This window comes from Typha latifolia, chromosome 5 (genome assembly GCF_019914945.1).
Source record: "Typha latifolia isolate L0001 chromosome 5, TyphaL0001v2, whole genome shotgun sequence".
In the NCBI taxonomy this organism is placed as follows: Eukaryota; Viridiplantae; Streptophyta; class Magnoliopsida; order Poales; family Typhaceae; genus Typha; species Typha latifolia.
Window position 1 is genome coordinate 13,105,300 of NC_133090.1, and position 22,430 is coordinate 13,127,729.

Here is a 22,430-nt window from a genome sequence, read left to right on the forward strand (position 1 = left end):
TGTGAGATTCACACATTAACTAAGTTGGTGTATCATTCAAGACAAGAAGATAATAATAAACCAACATATTTTCATCCAATTAGAGTAAAAAGAATCCTCTGCAATGCAACCTTTGACTCTCTGGTGATGTGATACAAAAATATATCAAAGATTAATTTTGACAGAGAGAAAGGAAGAACATTTAGGATCAACAACAGAATTAACATATTGATATTTTTTTTTTGTGGTTGATTTAGAGAAAAGTTGTGAATCCAACAAATGGTCTGCAGCCCCTTCTGCAAGAATTTCCCCAAGGTAGTTGACTTGGCTAACAATGATTGGCTACCTTGATAGTTTAGAATATTTACTTGTTTTTACTTAAGTGCTGGATTTTTTTGAAACAAACAGAGAACGCCAAGTTCCTAATTGCATGAAATTCCTGTAGTCTGGGCTGGAGACCATCTCTAAGTGCCCGTTCCCTTCTCACCTGACTCAGTAAATTCTTTTGCCTCTTTGCATTCCTCTTTCTCCACCACCACCACCATCTCAGCACCCTTTCCCTCCTCTTCCTTTTGATCATGTTGACCAAGTTGAGCACCCTCTGTTTCCTCCTTAACTTCTTGTCGATCTTTCTGACCCACTTCATCATCCTTTATCTCCTCCTTTACGACTTCCTTCTCCTCCTCCTTCGGCTTTTGATCTCCCTCAACCTGCATCTCCTCCTCCACTGGTTGGTCATCCTCCGGGTCATGCAGCGAAACTACCGTCTCGAACTTTCCTACAAGAGCTCTGACTTTGCTCGTTTTCACCACCACCTTGTTTGCAGATTCATTCGGTATCTCTTGCTCCACTTTCTTCTCTTCCTCCACCTCCTTCCTCCCCTTAAGCTTCGACTTTCTAGCCTCACTGCACTTGCTCAAGCCGTTCACTTGACGTGACAATGGAGACAGCTTATGTTGCTTGTTTTCCAAATACTTTGCCTTGGGGGAGCCTACAGGCCTTGCATTTGCAGTAGGAAAGCTAACATTGGCTTCCCCTCTCCTAATGTTGATATTTGGGAGACTCCTTGTCCTCGCATGAGTTTTCTTTGCTTTCTCTGAACTTTCTGAGGGGATCGTTTGTTTAGCCAAGGCTGTCCTCTCTTTAGAACTGAGTACAGTGGGTGCCTCTGAAGCATGTTGATGCTTCTTGAGGCAATGGAAGTTGGTATGGTTGGAGAAGCTTATAGTTGACCTGAGATAGTTTGGAATTGGCTTCACTGATGGGGTCAAGGTGACATGCTCATGCGAGTCTCCATCAGTTTGTTTAGCATTGTTATTGGCCCCTCGTGGTGTAGTAGGGGCTGAGCAGTTCTTCTCTTTGGGATGAACACCTTCCTTAGTTTTGATAGCCATGAGCTACTGCAGTAGTAAAAGATGTGAACGAGATAGTAACTTTATATATGATCTTCCAATTTGATTCTGCTTTGACATTATTTTCTTTTTCCTCTTTTTTTTTTCTCTCTACTAAGCAATTATATTTTCGTTTATCTGAATTTTTCTATGATAATTTTATGACTGGCATCATTATAATTCAACCAACCTGTTGTTTGCTGTATCCTACCAGCCCTAATTCTTATATGTTCTGAATTAGTCTTTATGCTTCTCTTGATGTACCGCTTGGATACATAAGTATGCCATACTTTTCCCTGCATATAAGCTTGGAAAATGACCCCAAATGGTGCATTGTGCACATTATGACTATAGATTTGTAGATTCCATGCTGTATTTTGGAACTCATATAGAGGAAAAAAAAAAAAAATGCAAAACTTCCTATAATAAATTACGACTATTTAAATAATTAAATATGTGAAAGTCTTGAAAGTTACAGCCTAATATTTATATACTAGGCAAATTACGATTCTCTCTCTCTTTTGTGATTTAGCTTCATTACACATCTGTGTTCTAAATTTAGCATTTAAATTGCAACTATTAGATCATCCATCCGACCGAAGCTAATGGTATAAATTACCAAAACATTCCTATCATGATCGTTGTCAATATCTTTTTTTCATAAGCAAATTGTTAAATGATCGAATTATTTTTAGCACCGTCAAATTCAACCGTATGTTTGTGGGAGTAATTATAAGTTTTTCTTTTCATATTTTTATTAATGATTGACTAACATTTCTAATTTAATCCAGACTATAAGGGGTTAAATCCTGAAATTTAAAATACATGGAGAGAATTAAGTTAAAATCAGACCAAATCGTAATTTACTCTTATATATTTATGTATGATAATAAGTTGTAGAAACTGTAGTTCATCTTGAATAATGGAGAGATTATGTTCATGACTCAAACTGAATAACACGTCTTTCTTTCTAAAGAAATTATATGCCTCATAAATCTACCCGTCACGGAAAAAGAACGTAGAGATTGTTTCCACGCATGCATCTAGAAAAGACTACTCCAATCTTAATGTCATTTTAATGAACATAAATATTTCTCTTGTGGTAATTTGAAAATGGGATACCGTACCTTGTAATTGAAAGAATCGAATATGTTTGGTAGCTTAGGCTGTCCTTTGGAGATCAACCTTGGAGGTGATGCATCCTCTTGGAGGTCATTTTGAATGGAAGAGGGTGCAGGAGTTAGAAAGAAGATGAGATAGAGAGGGGGAGGGGAAATGGATGGCTCAATTGGATGGGTTAATTATAGGTGGGAAAAACACAACCACCCTCCCATGTTTTGAACCAACATTAGACCTTTTCAAACAAAAACTGTTCTCCTAATTCTAGCATGTGTCTAAACATGGGAAGAAAAAGAAAATTTTAATCTCAATCCATTCCATCTTTAGGCTATTTGTTTTCTAGATAAAGGTTGTAGATAATGTTTGCTATAAGGTGCTCATGGGTCGGGTTAGGCTCGAGCTAAAATAGATCAGGTGGACGCCAAAGGATAGCTTGGCTCGACTGAAGCTGATCGATCGGTCTCTCGGTCTGGCTCGAGTCAAGCCATGGCTTTGAGGAATGCAAATTATTTTGCTCATGTTTATGATCCCATGATATAAATTAGCTTCATTCATATATATCCAACCACCATTTTCAGTTCTACTAAGATTACAATTGACCAACTACTAACTTAACACCAGATCAAAGTCGTTATCTTGTTTTTCTTCATATATATTGCGGTTTTAATTACTTCATACTCATGGGGTTGCTAGCTTTCTAATCAATGCTTATGATCCACATTTCTCTGGCTTAAGCTAGACGCTTTGATGGCCAAAGCACGACCTCACATCACTGACTGTCGTTTCCATACATATTGTTACAGGTATGGTTGACTTAGATTGGTCGTTAGTAGATAGAAAGAAAAGTAGCATTAGCTTAGCGAAGCATGTCTGCTGTCGTTTCCATAAAGATCTTGTAAGCTGTAAATAAATTCCAGAGATCATAAGCTAATAGCTAAATTAGCTAGGTTAAATAATTGGGTCAATTTTCTCGAAGAAATATAGGTGCAATTGAACTAGTGAAGGCTGGCTAATTAACCCTAGATAATTAGTATCCTTTTGGTCAACTAGGAGAAGGGACATGAGTGGAAGGACAACCCCAGTTGTGTTCAGGAGATCAACGACCACCAGGGGACAACACATGCACGTATCAGTCCCCGAGCTTGGAATCTCTCACATATAGATCCGAAATTTTACCTCTCTCTCTCTCTCTCTCTCTCTCTCTCTCTCTATCTATATATATATATACACACACACACAATATAATAACTAAGAAATGTATAGTTTTCATCAACAAAGCACAACAAGTCCAACCTCAAGGCCTCTCTCTCTCTAACTCTCCTAGATCTCCCCCACCTCCGCAATAACCTCTCTTATGTCTACTAGTAACAAATGCCCCTCTTGCGTTCTTTATATATACTAAGCCTTTAACCAAAAAGTAACTCTCTATAAAAGCTCTCTATGCCCATGAAGTAGAAGAGCTAGCTCACTAGTAGTCTACTCTCTCTCTCTCTCTCTCTCTGGCTTCAATTCTTAGTCCACCATGATCACCGGGAAGGATATCTACGACGTGCTTGCGGCCGTCGTGCCGCTCTATGTGGCGATGATACTGGCCTACGGGTCGGTGCGGTGGTGGAAAATCTTCACCCCTAGCCAGTGCTCCGGCATCAACCGCTTCGTGGCGGTCTTCGCTGTCCCCCTCCTCTCCTTCCACTTCATCTCCTCCAACAACCCCTACGCCATGAACTACCACTTCCTCGCCGCCGACTCCCTCCAGAAGCTCGTCATCCTCTTCGCCCTCTTCCTCTGGCACAACCTCTCCAACCGCGGCGTCGGCGGAGGCGGCAGCCTCGACTGGCTCATCACCCTCTTCTCCCTCTCCACCCTCCCCAACACCCTCGTCATGGGCATCCCCCTCCTCCGCGCCATGTACGGCGACTTCTCCGGCAACCTCATGGTCCAGATCGTCGTCCTCCAGAGCGTCATCTGGTACACGCTAATGCTCTTCCTCTTTGAGTACCGCGGCGCCAAGTCCCTCATCGCCGAGCAGTTCCCCTCCGACATAGCCGGATCCATCGCCTCCTTCCGCGTCGAATCTGATGTCGTCTCCCTCAACGGCCGCGAGCCGCTGCAAGCCGACGCCGAGATCGGACACGACGGTAAAGTCCACGTCGTCGTCCGGCGGTCGGCGGGTTCTTCGACGGTGTCCTCTTATAACAAATCACACTACGGCCTGACCTCGATGACTCCACGGGCGTCCAACCTCACCGGCGTCGAGATCTACTCGCTGCAGTCATCGAGGGAGCCGACGCCGAGGGCCTCGAGCTTTAACCAGACCGACTTTTACGCCATGTTCGCTAGCAAGCTAACGAGCCCCATGACGGCGACGACCGCGGCGGCGACTCCCGGCGATGAGATGAATCAGAGGTTTGGGAAGCATAAGGGAGCTGGGAGTAAGAGCAGTGACTTCATAACCACCTCTTCGTCCTACCCTGCTCCTAACCCGATGCTCTCCGGCTTACCGAGCGGCGGCGGGAAGAAGAAGGAATTGGGTGGGTCGAACTCGAACTCGAACAAGGAGCTCCACATGTTCGTTTGGAGCTCGAGCGCCTCTCCGGTGTCCGAGGCGAATCTGAGGAATGCCGTCAACTTGGCTGCCGCCTCGACTGAGTTTGGAGTTGTTGATACTACTCCGAAAGGTAGAGTACATTTTACAAATTGCTCCCTGAACTTCCATTTATAACAATTAGCCCCTTCGATCTTTTTTCTAATATTCTTTTTGTATGCTTGCAATCTCCGAGTTTTTTAAAACTTCATGTTGTTAAACTTGCATGCAGCTAGTGGGAATGTTAGTCCTATGAAGAAGATAGGAGCGGCAAACGGGGAACTAGAAATAGCAATAGATCAAGATGGAGGGAAGTGCGCGGCGGCCGGCGAGCAGGCGACAGAGAAGAAGAAGAAAAAGACGACGAATAAGGGAGGGGAGGCCGGCGGAGCGCCGGGGCTAGTGGAGAGCCACCGGATGCCGCCGGCGAGCGTGATGTCGAGGCTCATACTGATCATGGTGTGGAGAAAGCTCATCAGAAACCCTAACACCTACTCCAGCCTCTTTGGCCTTGCTTGGTCTCTCATATCTTTCAGGTGCATGCATGCACGACACAAGAGATCGAGCTAAATTAAATCAATAATTATCAAATCTTTGAATATTCGAATCCACCTCTCTTAATGTAGGCATAATTTATATATGTATATGCTAATTAATTTGATAAAATTTAATTTCAGGTTTAACATAGAGATGCCTACAATAATAAAAGGCTCCATCTCAATATTATCTGATGCAGGACTGGGAATGGCTATGTTCAGCTTAGGTATATATATATATATATATATTTCCTTGGATATTTTCCAAATCACCCCCTATAATTTAGCTTTATTATAAACTATCTATCTTTGCATATAAAAATAGGACTGTTCATGGCGTTGCAACCTAAGATCATCGCCTGCGGGAAGAAGGTCGCTGCTTTCTCCATGGCCGTTAGGTTTTTGACCGGTCCGGCGGTGATCGCGGCCACCTCGATCGCCATCGGATTACGCGGAGTTCTTCTTCACGTCGCCATCGTCCAGGTTAACGTTAATTAATTTGACAACTCTTAAGCTGCCTTAATTAATGCGTAATTCTTGTCATTAAATACGGCTCTTCTGCGAATTTCCAACAGGCTGCTCTTCCTCAAGGAATAGTCCCATTTGTATTCGCCAAGGAGTACAACTGCCATCCTGACATCCTCAGTACAGCGTATGCCTGTGAAATATTTATTTCATATTTATTTATGGTGTAATCTTTTAGCATATAGATGATGAGGCATATAATTAATGACTTGCTTTAAACTTCGTATTTATTTTTTTCTCCTTTTTCTCTTCTCTCTGCAGGGTTATCTTTGGCATGTTGATTGCTTTGCCAATCACTATCCTCTACTATGTTCTTCTTGGAGTATAGAGAGCTTGAACAAGCTCATCAACTTGATCTAAAGAAGAGAGAGAAGCATAGCTTAGAAGAGTAGGTGACAATTTTACTGTTCTAGAGTAGAAGTTTTGATTATCTTGAGCTCAAGCATATGTGAGCGTTGGAATATGAAATTTAATTTAAAATTTTTTTTGTTACATATTCCATTTGTTTTGTACACTGGGATGTGAAATTGTCCACCCTAGAAGTGTGACTTTCTTACTCCTCAATTGTTATGCTATTTGTTTAATAGGGATTAGAGAAGTTGCATGTGATGTGATGCATGTCTCCAGTGAAGACTTTAATTGCCAAGACCCATACTTAAGTTAGTTATTATTTCCTATTGTTTTTTATTGTTTATTTTATTATATCTCTCAGATTCAAAGCCATGTGGTTGTCCATGGAGGATGAACTACTCAAAATTAATTGAAGGCAGTTTTCATGTGGTTAAATCTGAAGAGTTAAAAAGAAAATTTATAAACGAGCATTATTGAGATTTGAACTCCAAAATATTCATACAGTATTATGAGCCCATTTGCGAGTTAAATATAATTTTTATTATTTGGAAACATATGTTGAACTTGATTCAATCTCAATCCCCACTGGAGCGACAGTGGTCAAAATTCTCTATATGATACTAAAATTATTTTCATAATTATTTCAAATCACAGTTACAAATTATGAAGTTCATATTAGAAAAAGAGAAGGAAAAATCCTGATAACCTAAAATTGATGTACAGTATATGCACAACTGTATCAGACTTTGTAATTAATTCGAAACATATATCCTCTTTGGATTTTCCATTTCTCTCTGGATTATTTTGTAAGTTTCTTTGAAGTGCATCTGTGCATGTGAGGAGGGGAGTGAAAGGTACTCCTTAGATGCCATTGGAAAATCCAAGATTTTCACAGAACTCAAGACACATGACAAGAGGGTCTTCTAATTGCTATCTTTCTTCTCTCCCAGTGTTCAGACAAATAATTAATTCTTCTTCAATGAATTGGAAACTAATTCTTTAGTGGATAATTTGGAATTTTGTTGGTGGTCTCACATGATAAATTATCAGCATGAATTATCTACTACTTCACAATCATCACACCATCAGCTTGTTTAAACAACTTGGAGTTATATATCTTTTACTTTTGTGTTCTTGGAAACTTAAGATACAATTTAAATCTCCAATATCTTTTGTTTTTAACTTCTTATATATTGAGGCTACTGTGTTTGAGTTCTACAAATTTATGATAGGGGTCATCGGTTCAATTTTTTTCTAAACATTTGGGTTGATATTTAAAATATTCGATCGAAAGTATTAGATGCCTATGATTTGGTATATAATTATTAAGGCGGGTTAATCCTATTGTTAAGTATATAATTATTTTATGAGCTGATAATTTACAACAAGAAAAAAAAAGCATTCATTTTATATGAGGTCCTACTTCTCGGATCTAAAGGTTGAAGATTTAAATCAGTACGAAAATAAATTACATCGGGACCTATTTCTGTAGCAAGCTAGTTCTATCGTCTGAAAGCCTGTAGCTGGTAAAACTTCTTTTTTAGATCCCTATCTTGTTCTAGTACATTATCATATATAAAGTTATAAGAGTGGTGGAGAGTGGAAGGCTTTTTGAAACTGAAGCTATACTGCTATACTGAAACCTAGATGATCTATTAGACATTAATGTTAAACTAAAGAAAAAAAAAAAAGAGGTAGGTAGGGTTTTGTACAGACCTAGATACTATCTATCTCCTTCAAGTTTGACAGTCATTGATGAGAAGTTGTAAGGCAGAAAGCCGACCAAAGAGAGATGCAGATGAAGAATCTAGCAAACAATCACCTAGATTTCATCATATATATATATATAAATACCACACTTGCAATATATATATATATATAAGAATCTACAAATTAAGCTATATATCTACAGTAACTGCATGCATGTATACATGTATCTTTTCTAGATCTTTGACATATCTTTCTGGGGAACTTAATTAGCATTATGGGATCAATTCAATGGTCTCTCTCTCTCTCTACACAGATTGTGAGGCTCTGACTCTTATATATGCATGGGTGTCTGATCAATGGCATGAGGTAAGCCGAAGGGGGAACACATACCATGCACTGTTGTATGTCCACGTGTCAATGCCTTATTGGCTTCTTATGACACATGGTGTGTGGATTGGAGGGAGCACATGCGTGCATGCATGCATGGCTACTCCAGGTTGCATATGACCACACTCATGTGTGATGGTGTGTGTAAACAGGATCATTCATGCATGAGGATATTTTTAGTTTATTAATTTCCAGGAGCTCAGCCGGATTTTGAGCCCTAGAAGGCTAGTCTTATATATATATATATATATATATATATATATAAACTACCAATTAATGCTCCCAATTTAGTGCGTCTTGTAATTTAGGCTATATCTGGGTATACCATGCACGCAAAATGACCATCTAGATGCACCTAGACGAAACATTGTTCCAAGTGTGATTTCTTTTTAATTAAAAAATCTTACTTCCATTTAAAGATTGATTATTTATTTGACTAAGCATTACACATTAATTCATGGAGAACTAAGACGGTTAGAAGCTTAATTTTATAAGTCTCTTGTTAGTGCCAAGTAGTCAGGTCCTCCCAACTCATAACGGAGATTGAGAGTTTGATTATGCTCGTGTGAACATTAAGGATAATGTCTAATAAGTTTTTTTTTTTTATTTTTCTTATCAAGAGTTTATGAGTGCTACATAGTTTGAGCCCTCGGTAGGTAGGGCTGTCAAAATAAACGAGCAACTCGGGTTCGGTTCGACTGAAGCTCGGATTCAGCTCAGCTCAGTTAGAGATGAGCCAAGCCTGAACTGGAGCTGGCTCGCTTAGGCTCGACTCAATAGGCTCGGTATAAAAGGTTTCTCACAAAACCCTAATTCCTAAATCTCAAATCTCTAGCTCGCCTCCTCCTCCTTTAGCAACAACAAGCCGTCCTCCTTCAACATCCTTCTCAATCGCGACTCGCCACATCCTCCTCCACCAAGAAGCTGCCTCCTTCTCCTCCTTTGGCAACAACAAGCCCCGTGCTCCACCGTGGTCCTCCTTCTCCACCATGGCCTACCTCGTCCTCCTTTCTAAGTCATTGCCTCCTCCTCCTCCTTCGGCAATGGCAAGAGGCTGTGGCTCGGCTTGGGCTCGATCTAGCTTGATTCAGCTTGGCTTGAATGAGACTTGATAATAGGCTCATTTCATGCTCGAACTCCGCTCAAGTTGAGTTGAGCCGAGCCTGAACCGAAGCCAGCTAGCTCAAGCTCGGCTCGTTTACACCCGTAGCCGTAGGCTGCTATAGGACTAGATCTCTTCATTTCTCATCTAAAAATGAATGCCATGTTAGTCATGGTGCTAATGATTTGAGTGCCCTCGTAAGCTGTAGTAGTATTGGGCTTGGGGCCCAGAATAATTTTGCATGGACCTGGATGGGCTTTGATTCGTATTCTCATGTCTCTCTAAGTATTTATACTTCGTTCTCCAATATTAAGGTAAAAAGCACACGCTATGCACCTGATTAGGATTTGTATATATTATATTACAAAAAGCATCCTACATTTCGATTATATTATAAGTAAAATCATATATTTGTATTATTAATTATAATCTAACCTATTAACCTAACCGTCAGGTATAACCAAATCCAACCTCCAAAGCACTCGAGAAACGAACTGGGACATGACATCGATTTCCAACCAAATCAAGGGCTTTATTTGTAATCTCTCTCTCTCTCTCTCTCTCTCTCTCTGTGTGTGTGACAATATATGATATATATATATATATATATATATATATATATATATATATATATATATATATATATATATATATATCTTATGAAAAATTCTTAGAAGATAGGAGCTTCTAAAGGTAAAGGGAGAGAGAAAAGAAAGAAAGGGAAATGAGTCTTTTAGCCCAAAGTTTGTTGGGCTGGGCCTGGGCTTGGCCCTATTAAGTTAGATGAGCATGGTTTTGAACTTTTGATCTAAGGATCCCCAATTCTTACGCTGTTGCAAAAGGACATCATATCTACAACTCAGTAGACGGCTCAGATTTCTTGTAAGCCTTCCTGCACATAGCACCCGTTAGATCCTCATAAGCTCTCCCCTCTCATTAGAAACCCTAGAGCCGAGAATAAAAACCCCTTAAAAAGCCCACCCTTCTCTCTCCCCGCCTCCTCGATCTGAAGCCATTCCCAAATCCAGAGTTCGCTCAAGTGTAAGAATCCATAGTCCCTTTTTTGGTCTGGGGTTTTGATCTCTTTTCTTCTTGTTAGATCTGTTCTAGGGTTTTGAATAGCGAAAAGGTCGAAACTTTTCCCTTCCTTTTCTTGTCTGAACTTATATGGTTCTTCGGATCCTTTTTTTCCCCAGGAGGAAGAGATGTCGGCGGAGGAGGCGAAGGCGGTGATCCCAGAGTCGGTGCTCAAGAAGAGGAAGAGGGAGGAACAATGGGCTCTGGCGAAGAAGGAGGCGCTTGATGCGACGAAGAAGAAGGAGCGGGAGAACCGGAAGCTAATTTTTAGCAGAGCACAACAGTATGCAAAGGAGTACGAATCGCAGGTATTTTTTGCTTTTAAACTGATTGGTGATTGATATTTGGTATAAAAATTGGATTTTTACGTGAGATTGAGGAATGGGTTCTGTTTGATAGGAGAAGGAACTGATCCGTTTGAAGCGTGAGGCGAGGTTGAAGGGGGGATTTTATGTTAGTCCCGAGGCTAAGTTGTTGTTCATCATCCGTATTAGAGGGTAAAATATTTTAATATCACAGTATATCTTCTTTTCTTTTTAATCTGGCATTGCTTTGGTAAAAATGTGGTTTAGGATGTCGGTTTAGTAACATTTGGTGGGTTTGTTCTTGTTATTAATTCTAGTATCAATGCGATGCACCCAAAAACCCGAAAGATCTTGCAGCTTTTGCGTCTGAGGCAGGTAATGCTTGTGTGACCCTGTTTGCTTACTCCTTTTCATGAACTATGCCAAATTCCTTTTTATGCCTTCTGATTAGATAGCCTAAGCAATTTGATGTGCATCTTTTGTTGTAGATCTTTAATGGCGTCTTTCTGAAAGTAAACAAGGCCACCATAAACATGTTGCGCAGGGTTGAGCCTTATGTGACTTATGGGTACTAATATGATCTATTTGTTAGGTACTTTAAGGCTATTTAGTTATAAAAATTATGTACATTGATGGAGTTGTCGGTTTTCAGGTATCCTAACTTGAAGAGTGTTAGGGAGTTGATCTACAAGAGGGGATACGGGAAGTTGAACAAGCAGAGGGTTCCTTTGTCTGATAATTCGGTCATCGAACAGGTTTGCCGTCTGGATTAATGTAGACCCTGCTCGGTTGACTTTCATGGTTTTTCCCTTGACTGTTGTTCCCATTTGATTTGTAGGGCTTGGGGAAAAATGACATTATCTGCATTGAAGATCTTGTTCATGAGATCATGACTGTTGGGCCACACTTTAAGGAAGCAAACAACTTCCTGTGGCCATTCAAACTCAAGGCTCCATTGGGTGGGTTGAAGAAGAAGAGAAACCACTATGTTGAAGGTGGTGATGCTGGAAACCGTGAGGATTACATCAATGAGCTTATTAGAAGGATGAACTAGATACCTGAGGTTGTTTTAGTGTCTGTTCTTATGCAAGGAAGAATTTTTTTTTGTTTTGCAATTAAATCTATTTCACTTTAGGAGTGCAGAAGTTTGAACATTTTGCAATTTTGAGACTTCAAATCTAGTGTTGGACATCTCTCAGTTGCTGATGCTTACCTATTTAAGCCTTTTATGGTTGTTTTCTCTATTTATATATGCATTTATGCTTTTAATTTGCAATGTCATCGTACAGAATCTAGATTGTTGTTCTTGCGAGCTTTGTTACAAGTCCCTGAGCAAATCATTAGATCACTGTTAATTTCACAAGGAACTAAAGTTGTCCTAGATAGATTCAACTTTTTCTTGGGGTAAAACTGAGCTCGATTATTATTAGGAGCATTTCGGTAAAAATATGGTTGTTGACCTGTGCTTTGTGACTTACGAAGAGGGGATTCACCTTCTCATTTTAGTAGCTCGAATGGTCATAACCAATAATATAAATTGCATAATGTTTAATATCAAGCATCATTATAAGCAGATTAAAGAACAAAGAGTAGCACACCTATAGAAACGATAAGAGAGCACAAGTACACGGTCACAGATCCAAGAAAATTAATGACCCAAATGGTAATAATCTATGGCTAACAGCAGCCTGGTTGATAATACAAAAAGTTGTAGCAAAATCACATTTCCTGATCGTCAATGAAACCTCTGTAATACAAGTATAAAATGTTCTAAAGCGAGAAGATAATGAATTAACATGGGATACCAGTTACGCTACAATTGTTTGGAACTGATTCTCCATACAATTCCGAATTCCGAACTCGTATAAATAGTTATAAAGATATCTCTGTATTCGATGACGATGGCACCGTTATTTCATAGTGTGGCGAAGTGCAACCCTTACCTTATCAAAACCCACAAATCAAGGTGTTGGAAACAGTACAGAGTTCCTACATGTCCTACATGTCAAAATCATGTTGTGGGACAGCTAGACTATGCTCCAATCTTTCCTTGCTTTCTCCCAAATGGCCTTACGAGAGGTTTCGTTGTCAGCTTTCCACTTGCTGCTCTACCTACACCTTCGTCTTTCCCAGTCCTGGGGACGATTCTCAATGGATGAGCTTCTGTGTTGAATACCCACTCATCAAAGGAGATGACTGATGGTGGTGAGAATAAGAGGTAGAGATACTTAAGTGTCTCTGCAAGGAAGAAGCTCTGCATCATGTTGTCTTTTACACCTGTGTTGACCTGAGAAAAAGTATATAGGCATTTGGTTCACTTCAAATTGTCTAATTATATCTGCAGAAAGGAAAACTACATTCTAGTGGCAAATTTAATGACAAAGATCATCATACAACCCTCACAACACAAATTTATGAGAAATTCTTTTTGATAGTCAGAGAAGACTAGAGATTTTTAAGAACACGGAAAATATATCCAAGTGGAATAATAAAGAGGGCCAACACAACATATAAATAAAGATCCAGCTTGTCGCAAAGAAGAAATTGAAAAGGCCAACAGAAGTGACTTATCTCTTTGTTAATCCTCAAGTCAGATGACTTGCTCTTTTGTTCAAATCTCTAAAAAATTTGACTGAAAAGAGGGATCTTATTTGGTCATGCCCAACTGGTCCACTCCAATGCTCTCTTATCAAATTTCAGAAAGAGAGCAAAAGGAACATATTTGATTCACTTGATTCAGCCATATCAACAACATCAACATCTTAAAATGATGTGAATTTGTGTATCTACCTATATCTTTTTCATTTAAGATGTATGTTAGACAAGGAACCCAGCGGATCTTGAATTAATGATCTTTTCTTTCTTAGAGTAGCTGGAATTTTGTTATTACTTATCTTTTCAAACACAATGTCCGTTTTACATTGCAAAAGTAGCATTGTTATAAAATGGGAAACAAGTAACTTAATAGCATCTCTATTAAGCTTAAGAAGTGTTCAGGAGAAACATTTAGGGGGATGTTTGGTGTGATGTTTCTAAAGATGCTACCCAAAATATATATTCTAAATACAATATTTTGAGAATGGATCCTCTTATGTAGTCTATGTGCTAATCTCAGCTACATTGCTGCATTTTGACATCCATGCAATTAGAGTTGATGTCAAAACACAGTGTTCTCAATATTCAGTGAGAAGGAAAGAGAGCTCTACCTCATTGAAAGGGAGCTATACCACTTCCTTTTGACAATAATTTGGTGAGAAATTTGATAGCAATTTGCTACCAATACTTATTTAAAATTGTGGTTATTTCCACATATGCAGTATGTATAAATACATCCAACCAAATGAGCCCTTAATGTCTTTTAATTAGCTACTTAACAAAATTTTAAGATCAGAGATATGGAAAATGAACTGATCATGAATAATGAACTGTACAGAGATTATGAAAGAGGTGATCAAGAATTAGTTCAAACATGAGAAAGCTTACCTCAAATCTTAGGGAATTAATATGGCGATTTTAGAATGGAGAACATTCCTATACATATGCAAATCATATACAGATGTTGACAAACCTATATGACAAAGAAAATATAGTGTACCAGTTTGATGATAACAAGGGAAGAAGCAAGTAATTTTCTTGTCATCAGTGGATTGAAGTAATATATCAATTCTTTACAGGTAAGTTAATTGTTGATGTGCATACCAGCATGCTAAATACGACCTCTAGTTATATGTCATTTGCTGATAAAAAGATTAAGATACAGCACCTAGGGAATTTATATGGCAACTTTAGAAAGGTAAAGGCTTGTCAAGCACATATGGCCAACAAGAAAGTGTATGTAGTGTCTAGACATAATGGAAAGAAACAAGTGAATCTCTTGTCTTGGGTAGCTTGAACTAAGAGTTCATATCAATAATTCACATGTTTTATTAATCATGGACGAGCTAATATGCTAAATATTATAACTAACAGAATAAAAGAAGTTGGGTAGAAGGTCAGGGAATATTAAATTAGGTTGAATCAACTGTCAGTATGAAGCAGATGCCAAACAAGACTGGACAAGTAGAGCTAAAGAAAGAAGATTGGCATATGGAAGTACAGATGTAAATGTTTGCATCTGATACCTGCAGGCCAGCCCAGTACAAAAGCAGCAAATATAACAAAATGAAACTAGGAAATGGGGAATACTTACATCCTTCAGTCCAACATAACCCGACTCAATACGAGAATTTTTTTCAAAAGCTTGAAATATATTCCAGCCCCAGTCTTGGTATGTTTTATTCCCAGTAAGACGCCAAAGATACACAAGTGATTCAACAGTCTCTGGTCTAAGTATATTCCATGATGTGCCCACAGACATGTCCTGCAATTCTTTCATCAAGTGAGCAGATACCCTAATGCAATGCTCATCCTAAGAAAAATCTAAGGGCAAGGAAAGAAAACCTGTCCGGCATGAAAAAAGTAATTTTCTCCAGCTAATTTTGTTGGAGTTGATTGATAAAAATTATAACAAGTCCAAGCAAGCTGCAGAAATAAGGAAGAAAGGCAGAAAAAGTAAACTTAAACTGTATGCAGAACTCTGCTGAAAATTTTGAAATATAACTGGTAAAGCCACTTCCTAGTACCAGCTAGATTCATTGTGTATAATATTTTATAGTGATTCACGGAATAGAAGAGTAGAACTCCTTAGACAAGGCAACAATAACTAAAGTAATAAATTTGCTAAAACAGAAACAATTGTTGGAATAGAAAAAAAAAGTAGCATTTATGCATTCTCTGAAAAGCTAAAATCTTTAACAGCAGATAGAAATGCTTCAGATTGGCTGTCAAAAGATAGTAACACAAACAAGGCAAGAGTAGAATTTATGATTACATCATTATACTTGGAAATACTTGTACAGTGATAAATCCCAAGTCAGAATATTTAAAGGTCCAAGAAGAACTAAGATTTGCTAGTTCAAATGCATACTCAGTTCTAAGTGAAGAAAATAATAACTGAATTTGAATGTCAATTAATACTCAATATTTATCGCTGTTGTTACTTGCAATGCTTTATTCAGAAAGAAGGAAATATTTAAGAGGAAAGAAAGTAAACAAAGAACTAGAACGAGATAGTTAAACTGGAATTGAGCAGTCAGTATGGTCTAGAATTTGTGTATCGTTCATGCTAATAAGAACAATAACAGGACATATGAGATCAACCATGCTTCATTAGAAGAATATAGAGCATTTAAAAGAACATGTCTGGGAAAGATTGTGGTTGCAACCAGAATGTTGAGCTGGAAGAAGTTGTTTTTAGTAGAAGTGGGCTTCCAAAGTAACTCGATTTGTGACAAATTGGAAGTAGCAAAAATTTAAGAATATAAGAAAATCATTCCATATGGTTCATACATATCTGAATAGAGATAAAAGTGTCCTGCTGAGCAATAATGTCAGTCCTGTAATGGCATAAGGGACAGTTATGAGGCCTATGTAAAAGCAACGAGTAAAAAAGGGCAAACCTGAAATAAATACAGGGTATGGACCTAGATAGAGATAAAGGTTGAGAAATGTCAAGATGAAGCCAAATGCTGGACGGTCTGTCTGTCTCTAATGCCCAAAGCAGACACCTAAAGTTAAAAGGCAGTATAAATATGTCTCATTTATGTATACTTGTGGAAGGAAAGTTAATGATGCATATCTTCTCCAGTTTATCTATAATCTTAGCCAGAACATACTAACTGTTGTCTCTCCAATAAACTTGATTAAGGAATTTGAAAGTCGACTGATTAATTACACTGATAGTAATGTTACGAAAGATGGGAAGTTTGACAAGCAATTACACAAAAATAACAAAAATATAAGTTCATATTGAGGCAAAACTTAACCTAAATTTTACTGAAAGAAGAAAAAGATCTAAATAGTATACGTTAGTATGTTACATTACATGACTATATCCAAAGCACAACGTCAGATTTAGATGCCTAGCAATGTCATTTTACAATGCCAAAGTGACTGAGAACAGTAAGAGAGCAGAATTAGGAGACAAGGGTTAGCACCCTAACATCCATATCTCAAACAGTTGACACTCAAGAAGTTTTTGGATGAAACAAGATACTGCTTGGAGAACCTTAAAAAAAAAGCTATAAATGTTGTCCTAATTGTTATGATCAAACACTATATGAACAGAAGTGAGTAGAATGGAAGAAAGATTGAGATTTGGAATAGGTAAATAACAAAAAGACTTATTATATGGCTTGAGACTGAAAAAGCCTTCCTAAAGAAAAAGAAACAGAGCATGATGACAAAAAGCACCATATTTCCCAGAAAACAATTATCTTTTTCATGATTTATCCCTCAGTGAGGGGCTTATTTTTCAGGAACAGAATCATGGAACCTATGTACACTTATCTCAGGCTAAAAATAATTTGACCAGGACCATGCACTAAAAACACAAATGGACTTCAGTGGCCAAGAAAATTCCATTTTTTTAAACCCTTTATTAATTTGAATCATGAGCAAGTGCAACCATAGATATGTTATAAGAGCAGTATGACCGAGATTTAAAAAGAATAACTGTGCTATTGATATAAATTATCCATGAAACGAGATTTCTGGAAACTATACCTCTTTTGCAAGTGATAAAATTTTTTCAGCTTTGTCCGGACCATAGCCAGAAGATCCTAAAGCCAGCATGCCAGGAGCAAAGCATGCAAGTTCATCCATCTATATGCATTACAAAGCATTTCGACTTCTGGAAGTTAGTACATTTAATATATACTCCATATATATTACATAAATGCCAACAGTAGCAGATGGATATGTTACCTTATCAGACAAAGAATCACCATTCTTCTCACAGATATACGAGAAAGAAGATGGGGTAGTTTTCCTAATTAAGCTCAGGAGACCTTCCATTGATGTCTCCCACATTTGTCTAGAGGAATGCAGCTTTGCAGTTAGCATAACATTTGGGCTTATTAGATAATCAAACTGCTACAAGTACATGAGCAGAAGAGAACTTGTGACAATGTAGACATGATATGCCAATCAAGGGTCAGTAACAGGGTATTTCAAAAATTAAAAGGAAAACGAACAGAAGGAAACATGTCAAGGGGTGGACATGATACGCCCGTCAAAGATCAGCAACGTGTTTTTTCAAAAATTTAAATAAAAATGTCACATGCTAAAATATGAGGAATGACAATATGACTAAAACCGGCCCAACCTGTAATGCTTCACTGCTTCAGTCTTGTTCCCCTGTATCCATGCTTTGAGTAAATATTCATAGAAACTGTGACATGTTCAATACTTAAATCAGAAAAGGTTTTGGCAATGAAAGCAACAAATTAATGCAAAAGGTACAATGCAACTATAGAAAAGGAAGAAAATTTAAACTTAGACAAGTGGGGAAGAACACTATAATCATGGTTACTTAACAGTAAATTAGGTGTTAATACCTGTCACCCATGGCACCAAACGTAATGGTTGAGTAAGATGAAGTCCCTGAATGAGGATTTATATAAATAGGAAGCAAACCATCACTAGGAAATGTCTTCTGAAGTTGTCTGATGACATTTTCCACCTGAATGTTACATTGACATAAAAGTAGGGCGTGATATTACTATAAGTATTTCAACAAAATAGATTATTATAGAGCATCAATGAACTGTATATTAGATTATTAGTAGCGACATAAACTTGAAAGTCACACCATAGCAGCAAGAAAGACAATTTATAAAATAATAACTTTCTTTGCCTCTTTTAGTTCAGAATTCAGTGCCATAGAACTCCAGTATTTTTGTTTCTTTTCTTTTCTTTTTCATATAACATTGATGTTTTTGTAAGATATCGTTCCAACAATTTCTGGAACTTAATAGCCAACAAGGAATATTGTGCATCATAACAATGGAAATATGGTAAATAAAAGTACGAAAATCACCTTTAACATAATTTTTGGTCTGATGTATAGCATTACAGATCAATAGGACACACACCAAACTCAAAGGCCCACAAATAGAGTAAGGCCATCTTATCTAGCCTATTGATGCATCAATATGATAAATTAAAAGTATTAACCATACCCATCAACCATACCACAAATAGAGTAAGGTCATCTTATCCAGCCTATTGATGCATCAAAATGATAAATTAAAAGTATTAACCATACCCATCAACCATACTTATCTCATACATTTCATTCTCATCAAATAATTAGTCATCACTTGCTAATCTGATAATATCCACAAATTTTCGCAAGAGACTGGCTAGAATAAGATTATGTTGCAACCTAAGCCCGCCAAACATGATTTTGGAAGCATCCAAATGCCACATGGTGAACTCAGCAATTATCTGATAATATAACAATTGAATAAGACAAACTAGAAATCTAAATAAGATCAAAAGGATACCTTCTCCTGGTACTTTGGGTCTCCTGTCCTCTGTGATAAAGCTATGAACTCAAGTTGCTCAGTGCCAGAATCTGCAAGGATACTATCTCCCTGTGGAAAGGAAGTTAAAACTTAAAATTGCTTATCAAACAAAAGAGGTTTGAAGCTTTATGTTGATATACCAAACGAGCAGATAAAATAATAATAGGGCCAAAAAATAAAGCAGCATAACTATTTTAAACCGCTCAGTACACAATATGAAGCAGCAACTTTACCATGAGCAGTAGGCAAATCACATGAGTAGTTCGTTAAAATCGATTGCAACTTCTAATGGATTTAAAGGTAGAAAAGAATGCAATAATTAAAGGAAAGATTGTTTCATACCAAATGAAACCAATGGGAAATGTGAGAAGAGAAGGACTATATATAACTTACCCCAGTCCATCCAGGATTATGAGCTCTGCCATGAGCTAAATTGATTCTGTTATATGGTATACCCGATGATGTATCCCATGCGGGTAGCAGCCTATCAGCAATATCTTTAGCCTTCTCAAGGAATATATCATCCCCAGAGAGATCATAAGCACTAAGAAGTCCACCAACAACTCTGATTGAAAAGAAAAAAATGTAAGCAGATGATTATGATAAACAAAAGGGCTGAATCATCTCTTTTCCTGTAGTCTATGACATAAGCAGCTTATCCTTTATAGACAAAAGTTCATATCTAAAATACCTAACCAATGAAGATTAAGAATCCAAAAAATTAAACCTTATAACGCAACCTTATGGTTGTCTCAAAGACACTCGCTTCATAATCCTTGTTGAAGTCTAATGAGTCCGCAACCCACCTGACATCAAGCAGTGAATGGAACTTAGATAAGAATCAAAACAGCACGCCCAACTGATGAGGGGGAAAAATAATAACTCCAGCCAGAAATATGACAACCAACAGCAAGTAAATATCAGATATAGCATACAGTTAGAGACTGGGTTACAAGGTGCTACAAAATACTGTGCAGGTTTATAGATGTCCAGACATTACTTTAGTAGGTCACATTATGTTAATCTCCAATTTTTCCTCCAGGAGAGCTAAGAACGGAAAGCAACATCAAGTGATTCAACATGAGATATGTATCACAAAATTAACAATAGGTAAAAAGAAATACTCATCTGTTGAACACAACAAGGAAACTATCAAACTTTATAGCCCCATAAGTGAGACCAGATTGTCTTTTACAAGACCATGTGGCTAGAGCTCAGGAAGGAAGCCAAGAAACAATGTAAGGCATAAGAGATCCAAGGAGTGACAAGCATAATGTGTACTGCTGCGATCATAACTGAGTGAAATAAGATATATTCTTAATGGTTTGAAGTCAAATGCTAGGTTTTACCATAGATTTTTCACTGCAGAATAAGGAGAAATAAAGATCTAGAGAATATGCATTCAAACTATCAGGGAAGTGGAAACTATAAATATATAAATTATAAACATGATTCACATGCCATACAATATCTGATCGATTACAATCCAATGGAGAGCTATGAGTGCAGAAAAAAAAACTAAATTGATGTGGAAAAGTGATAACTCACTCTCTAGCCTCTTGAAATTCATCATGCAGGCCCATTATGTAGAGAGTATCAAGGGAGTCCACTAGTGTTGCTCCAAGCCCACCAAAACTATTGATACCACTCTTTGATTGTGGCTATCAAGAAATAGAATAAAACCACATCATCTTTGTGGCTTGTCATATTAAACAACTAAGGTTATAATTTTTTTTAAACCAAATTACAAACTTGAGCATCTTGATCATATTATAACTAACCTGAAGCTCATCCTGGCCCCAAGCATACTTCTTGTAAGAACTCCATGCATGAATCATAGCCTCTTTGACTTTTTCTCTCCTTTCATTGTTGGTGGGATCAATATCTACAACATCATGGCCTACTGAGTGTTCGTCTGGATTCTCCAACCGGTCCTCGACTTTCCTCAACTATAGCAAAATAGCAAAATTTCTAAGAGATAGCACACCTACAATATATACAAATAGTCCTGTTGAATATTGCACAACAGGAGACCCCAAGCAAGCGAATAAGCAATATATACCTGATCTTGCAGTCGATTCAATTCTCCATTCAATTTTGAAATTTCAGCCTGCATTCACATCCACAATTCCAATTACTTTCTTCCACAGGAAGGATAATTTTATTCAAGCTTGAATCTCAACATTTTACTCGCTGCCCCCAAATATTTAGAATAAAAACAAACAAATTACAGAAAACCGTTGCAGAAAAAAATCCCTTTTTTGTTAAAAAAACAAATAATCCACCTGCGATGAGTTAAGCTCATTTAAAGTTAAAATAGAAGCAGCTACGGTCAAAATCTAGATTTCCTCCTACTGATAACATATAAATCACAATTGTGCTGCAGATCTGGACTGATAAATAGTTAAACAAGGACGATCATTCTGACTTCCATTAACAGTATAACGACATCAAAACCCACCTACCCAGATCGACCAACTTGAAGTTCTTCGAGAAAGTAATCAAATCGGTGAATCTAGAAATTGGCCCAAGAGATCAGAGATAAAGCAGAAGAAAATTCACGAGATCGGACCCCTTACTTCGTGCTCCCGTACTAGGGTTTGCCGATCCCAGAACGCAAAGCTTGCAAAGACGAAGACAACGAAGAGGAGCGCCAAACGCTTCGGCCGCTTCAGATAGTACGAGGGGTGGAGATATCTCCACCAGCTCGACGACGAGGCCCTGCTCCGGGCCATTTCGTCTTCTCCTCCTCCGCCGCCGTAACCCTAAACCTCGCCGGAATCCTAAGCGACCTCGTTTGGAGATCGCAGTCGTAGGAGGGAGGAAGCAAGGAAGAGAGCTCTTTGTACTAGTCCTCGCCTTCGTCGAGTGGGGACCACTATGAAATTAGACGTAACGAAGGGACGGAAATTTTCGTTTGTTTGGTCCGAACAGAGATGTAGGCGATCCCACCGAG

General features: G+C 38.1%; 4 protein-coding genes across 4 annotated transcripts; 2 read left to right on the forward strand and 2 right to left on the reverse strand.

The window, feature by feature from the left end:
• Positions 1-213: 213 nt before the first annotated feature.
• Positions 214-2,635, reverse strand: LOC140788360 (uncharacterized). The gene is made up of 2 exons (XM_073137577.1): positions 2,498-2,635; positions 214-1,379 (listed from the first exon to the last, which is right to left on the reverse strand). Exon 2 carries the CDS (start codon positions 1,371-1,373, stop codon positions 444-446), a length of 930 nt encoding a protein of 309 aa, XP_072993678.1. The 5' UTR covers positions 1,374-1,379; positions 2,498-2,635; the 3' UTR covers positions 214-443.
• Positions 2,636-3,912: 1,277 nt separating this feature from the next.
• LOC140788361 (auxin efflux carrier component 2-like) lies at positions 3,913-6,780 on the forward strand. The gene is made up of 6 exons (XM_073137578.1): positions 3,913-5,167; positions 5,306-5,609; positions 5,751-5,836; positions 5,935-6,092; positions 6,185-6,261; positions 6,396-6,780. Exons 1-6 carry the CDS (start codon positions 4,012-4,014, stop codon positions 6,460-6,462), a joined length of 1,848 nt encoding a protein of 615 aa, XP_072993679.1. The 5' UTR covers positions 3,913-4,011; the 3' UTR covers positions 6,463-6,780.
• Positions 6,781-10,566: 3,786 nt separating this feature from the next.
• On the forward strand, positions 10,567-12,342 carry LOC140789563 (large ribosomal subunit protein uL30w). Its single transcript, XM_073139314.1, has 7 exons — positions 10,567-10,725; positions 10,881-11,069; positions 11,161-11,258; positions 11,384-11,441; positions 11,555-11,634; positions 11,719-11,821; positions 11,905-12,342. Exons 2-7 carry the CDS (start codon positions 10,890-10,892, stop codon positions 12,118-12,120), a joined length of 735 nt encoding a protein of 244 aa, XP_072995415.1. The 5' UTR covers positions 10,567-10,725; positions 10,881-10,889; the 3' UTR covers positions 12,121-12,342.
• A 360-nt stretch (positions 12,343-12,702) lies between these two features.
• Positions 12,703-22,379, reverse strand: LOC140788350 (mannosyl-oligosaccharide 1,2-alpha-mannosidase MNS1-like). Its single transcript, XM_073137568.1, has 14 exons — positions 22,054-22,379; positions 21,537-21,584; positions 21,256-21,423; positions 21,023-21,135; positions 20,215-20,280; positions 19,868-20,039; positions 19,454-19,543; positions 18,503-18,627; positions 18,271-18,336; positions 17,871-17,979; positions 17,670-17,768; positions 15,507-15,587; positions 15,256-15,426; positions 12,703-13,353 (listed from the first exon to the last, which is right to left on the reverse strand). The coding sequence occupies exons 1-14, from the start codon at positions 22,207-22,209 to the stop codon at positions 13,099-13,101; spliced, it is 1,719 nt and encodes a 572-aa protein (XP_072993669.1). The 5' UTR covers positions 22,210-22,379; the 3' UTR covers positions 12,703-13,098.
• Positions 22,380-22,430: the final 51 nt, after the last annotated feature.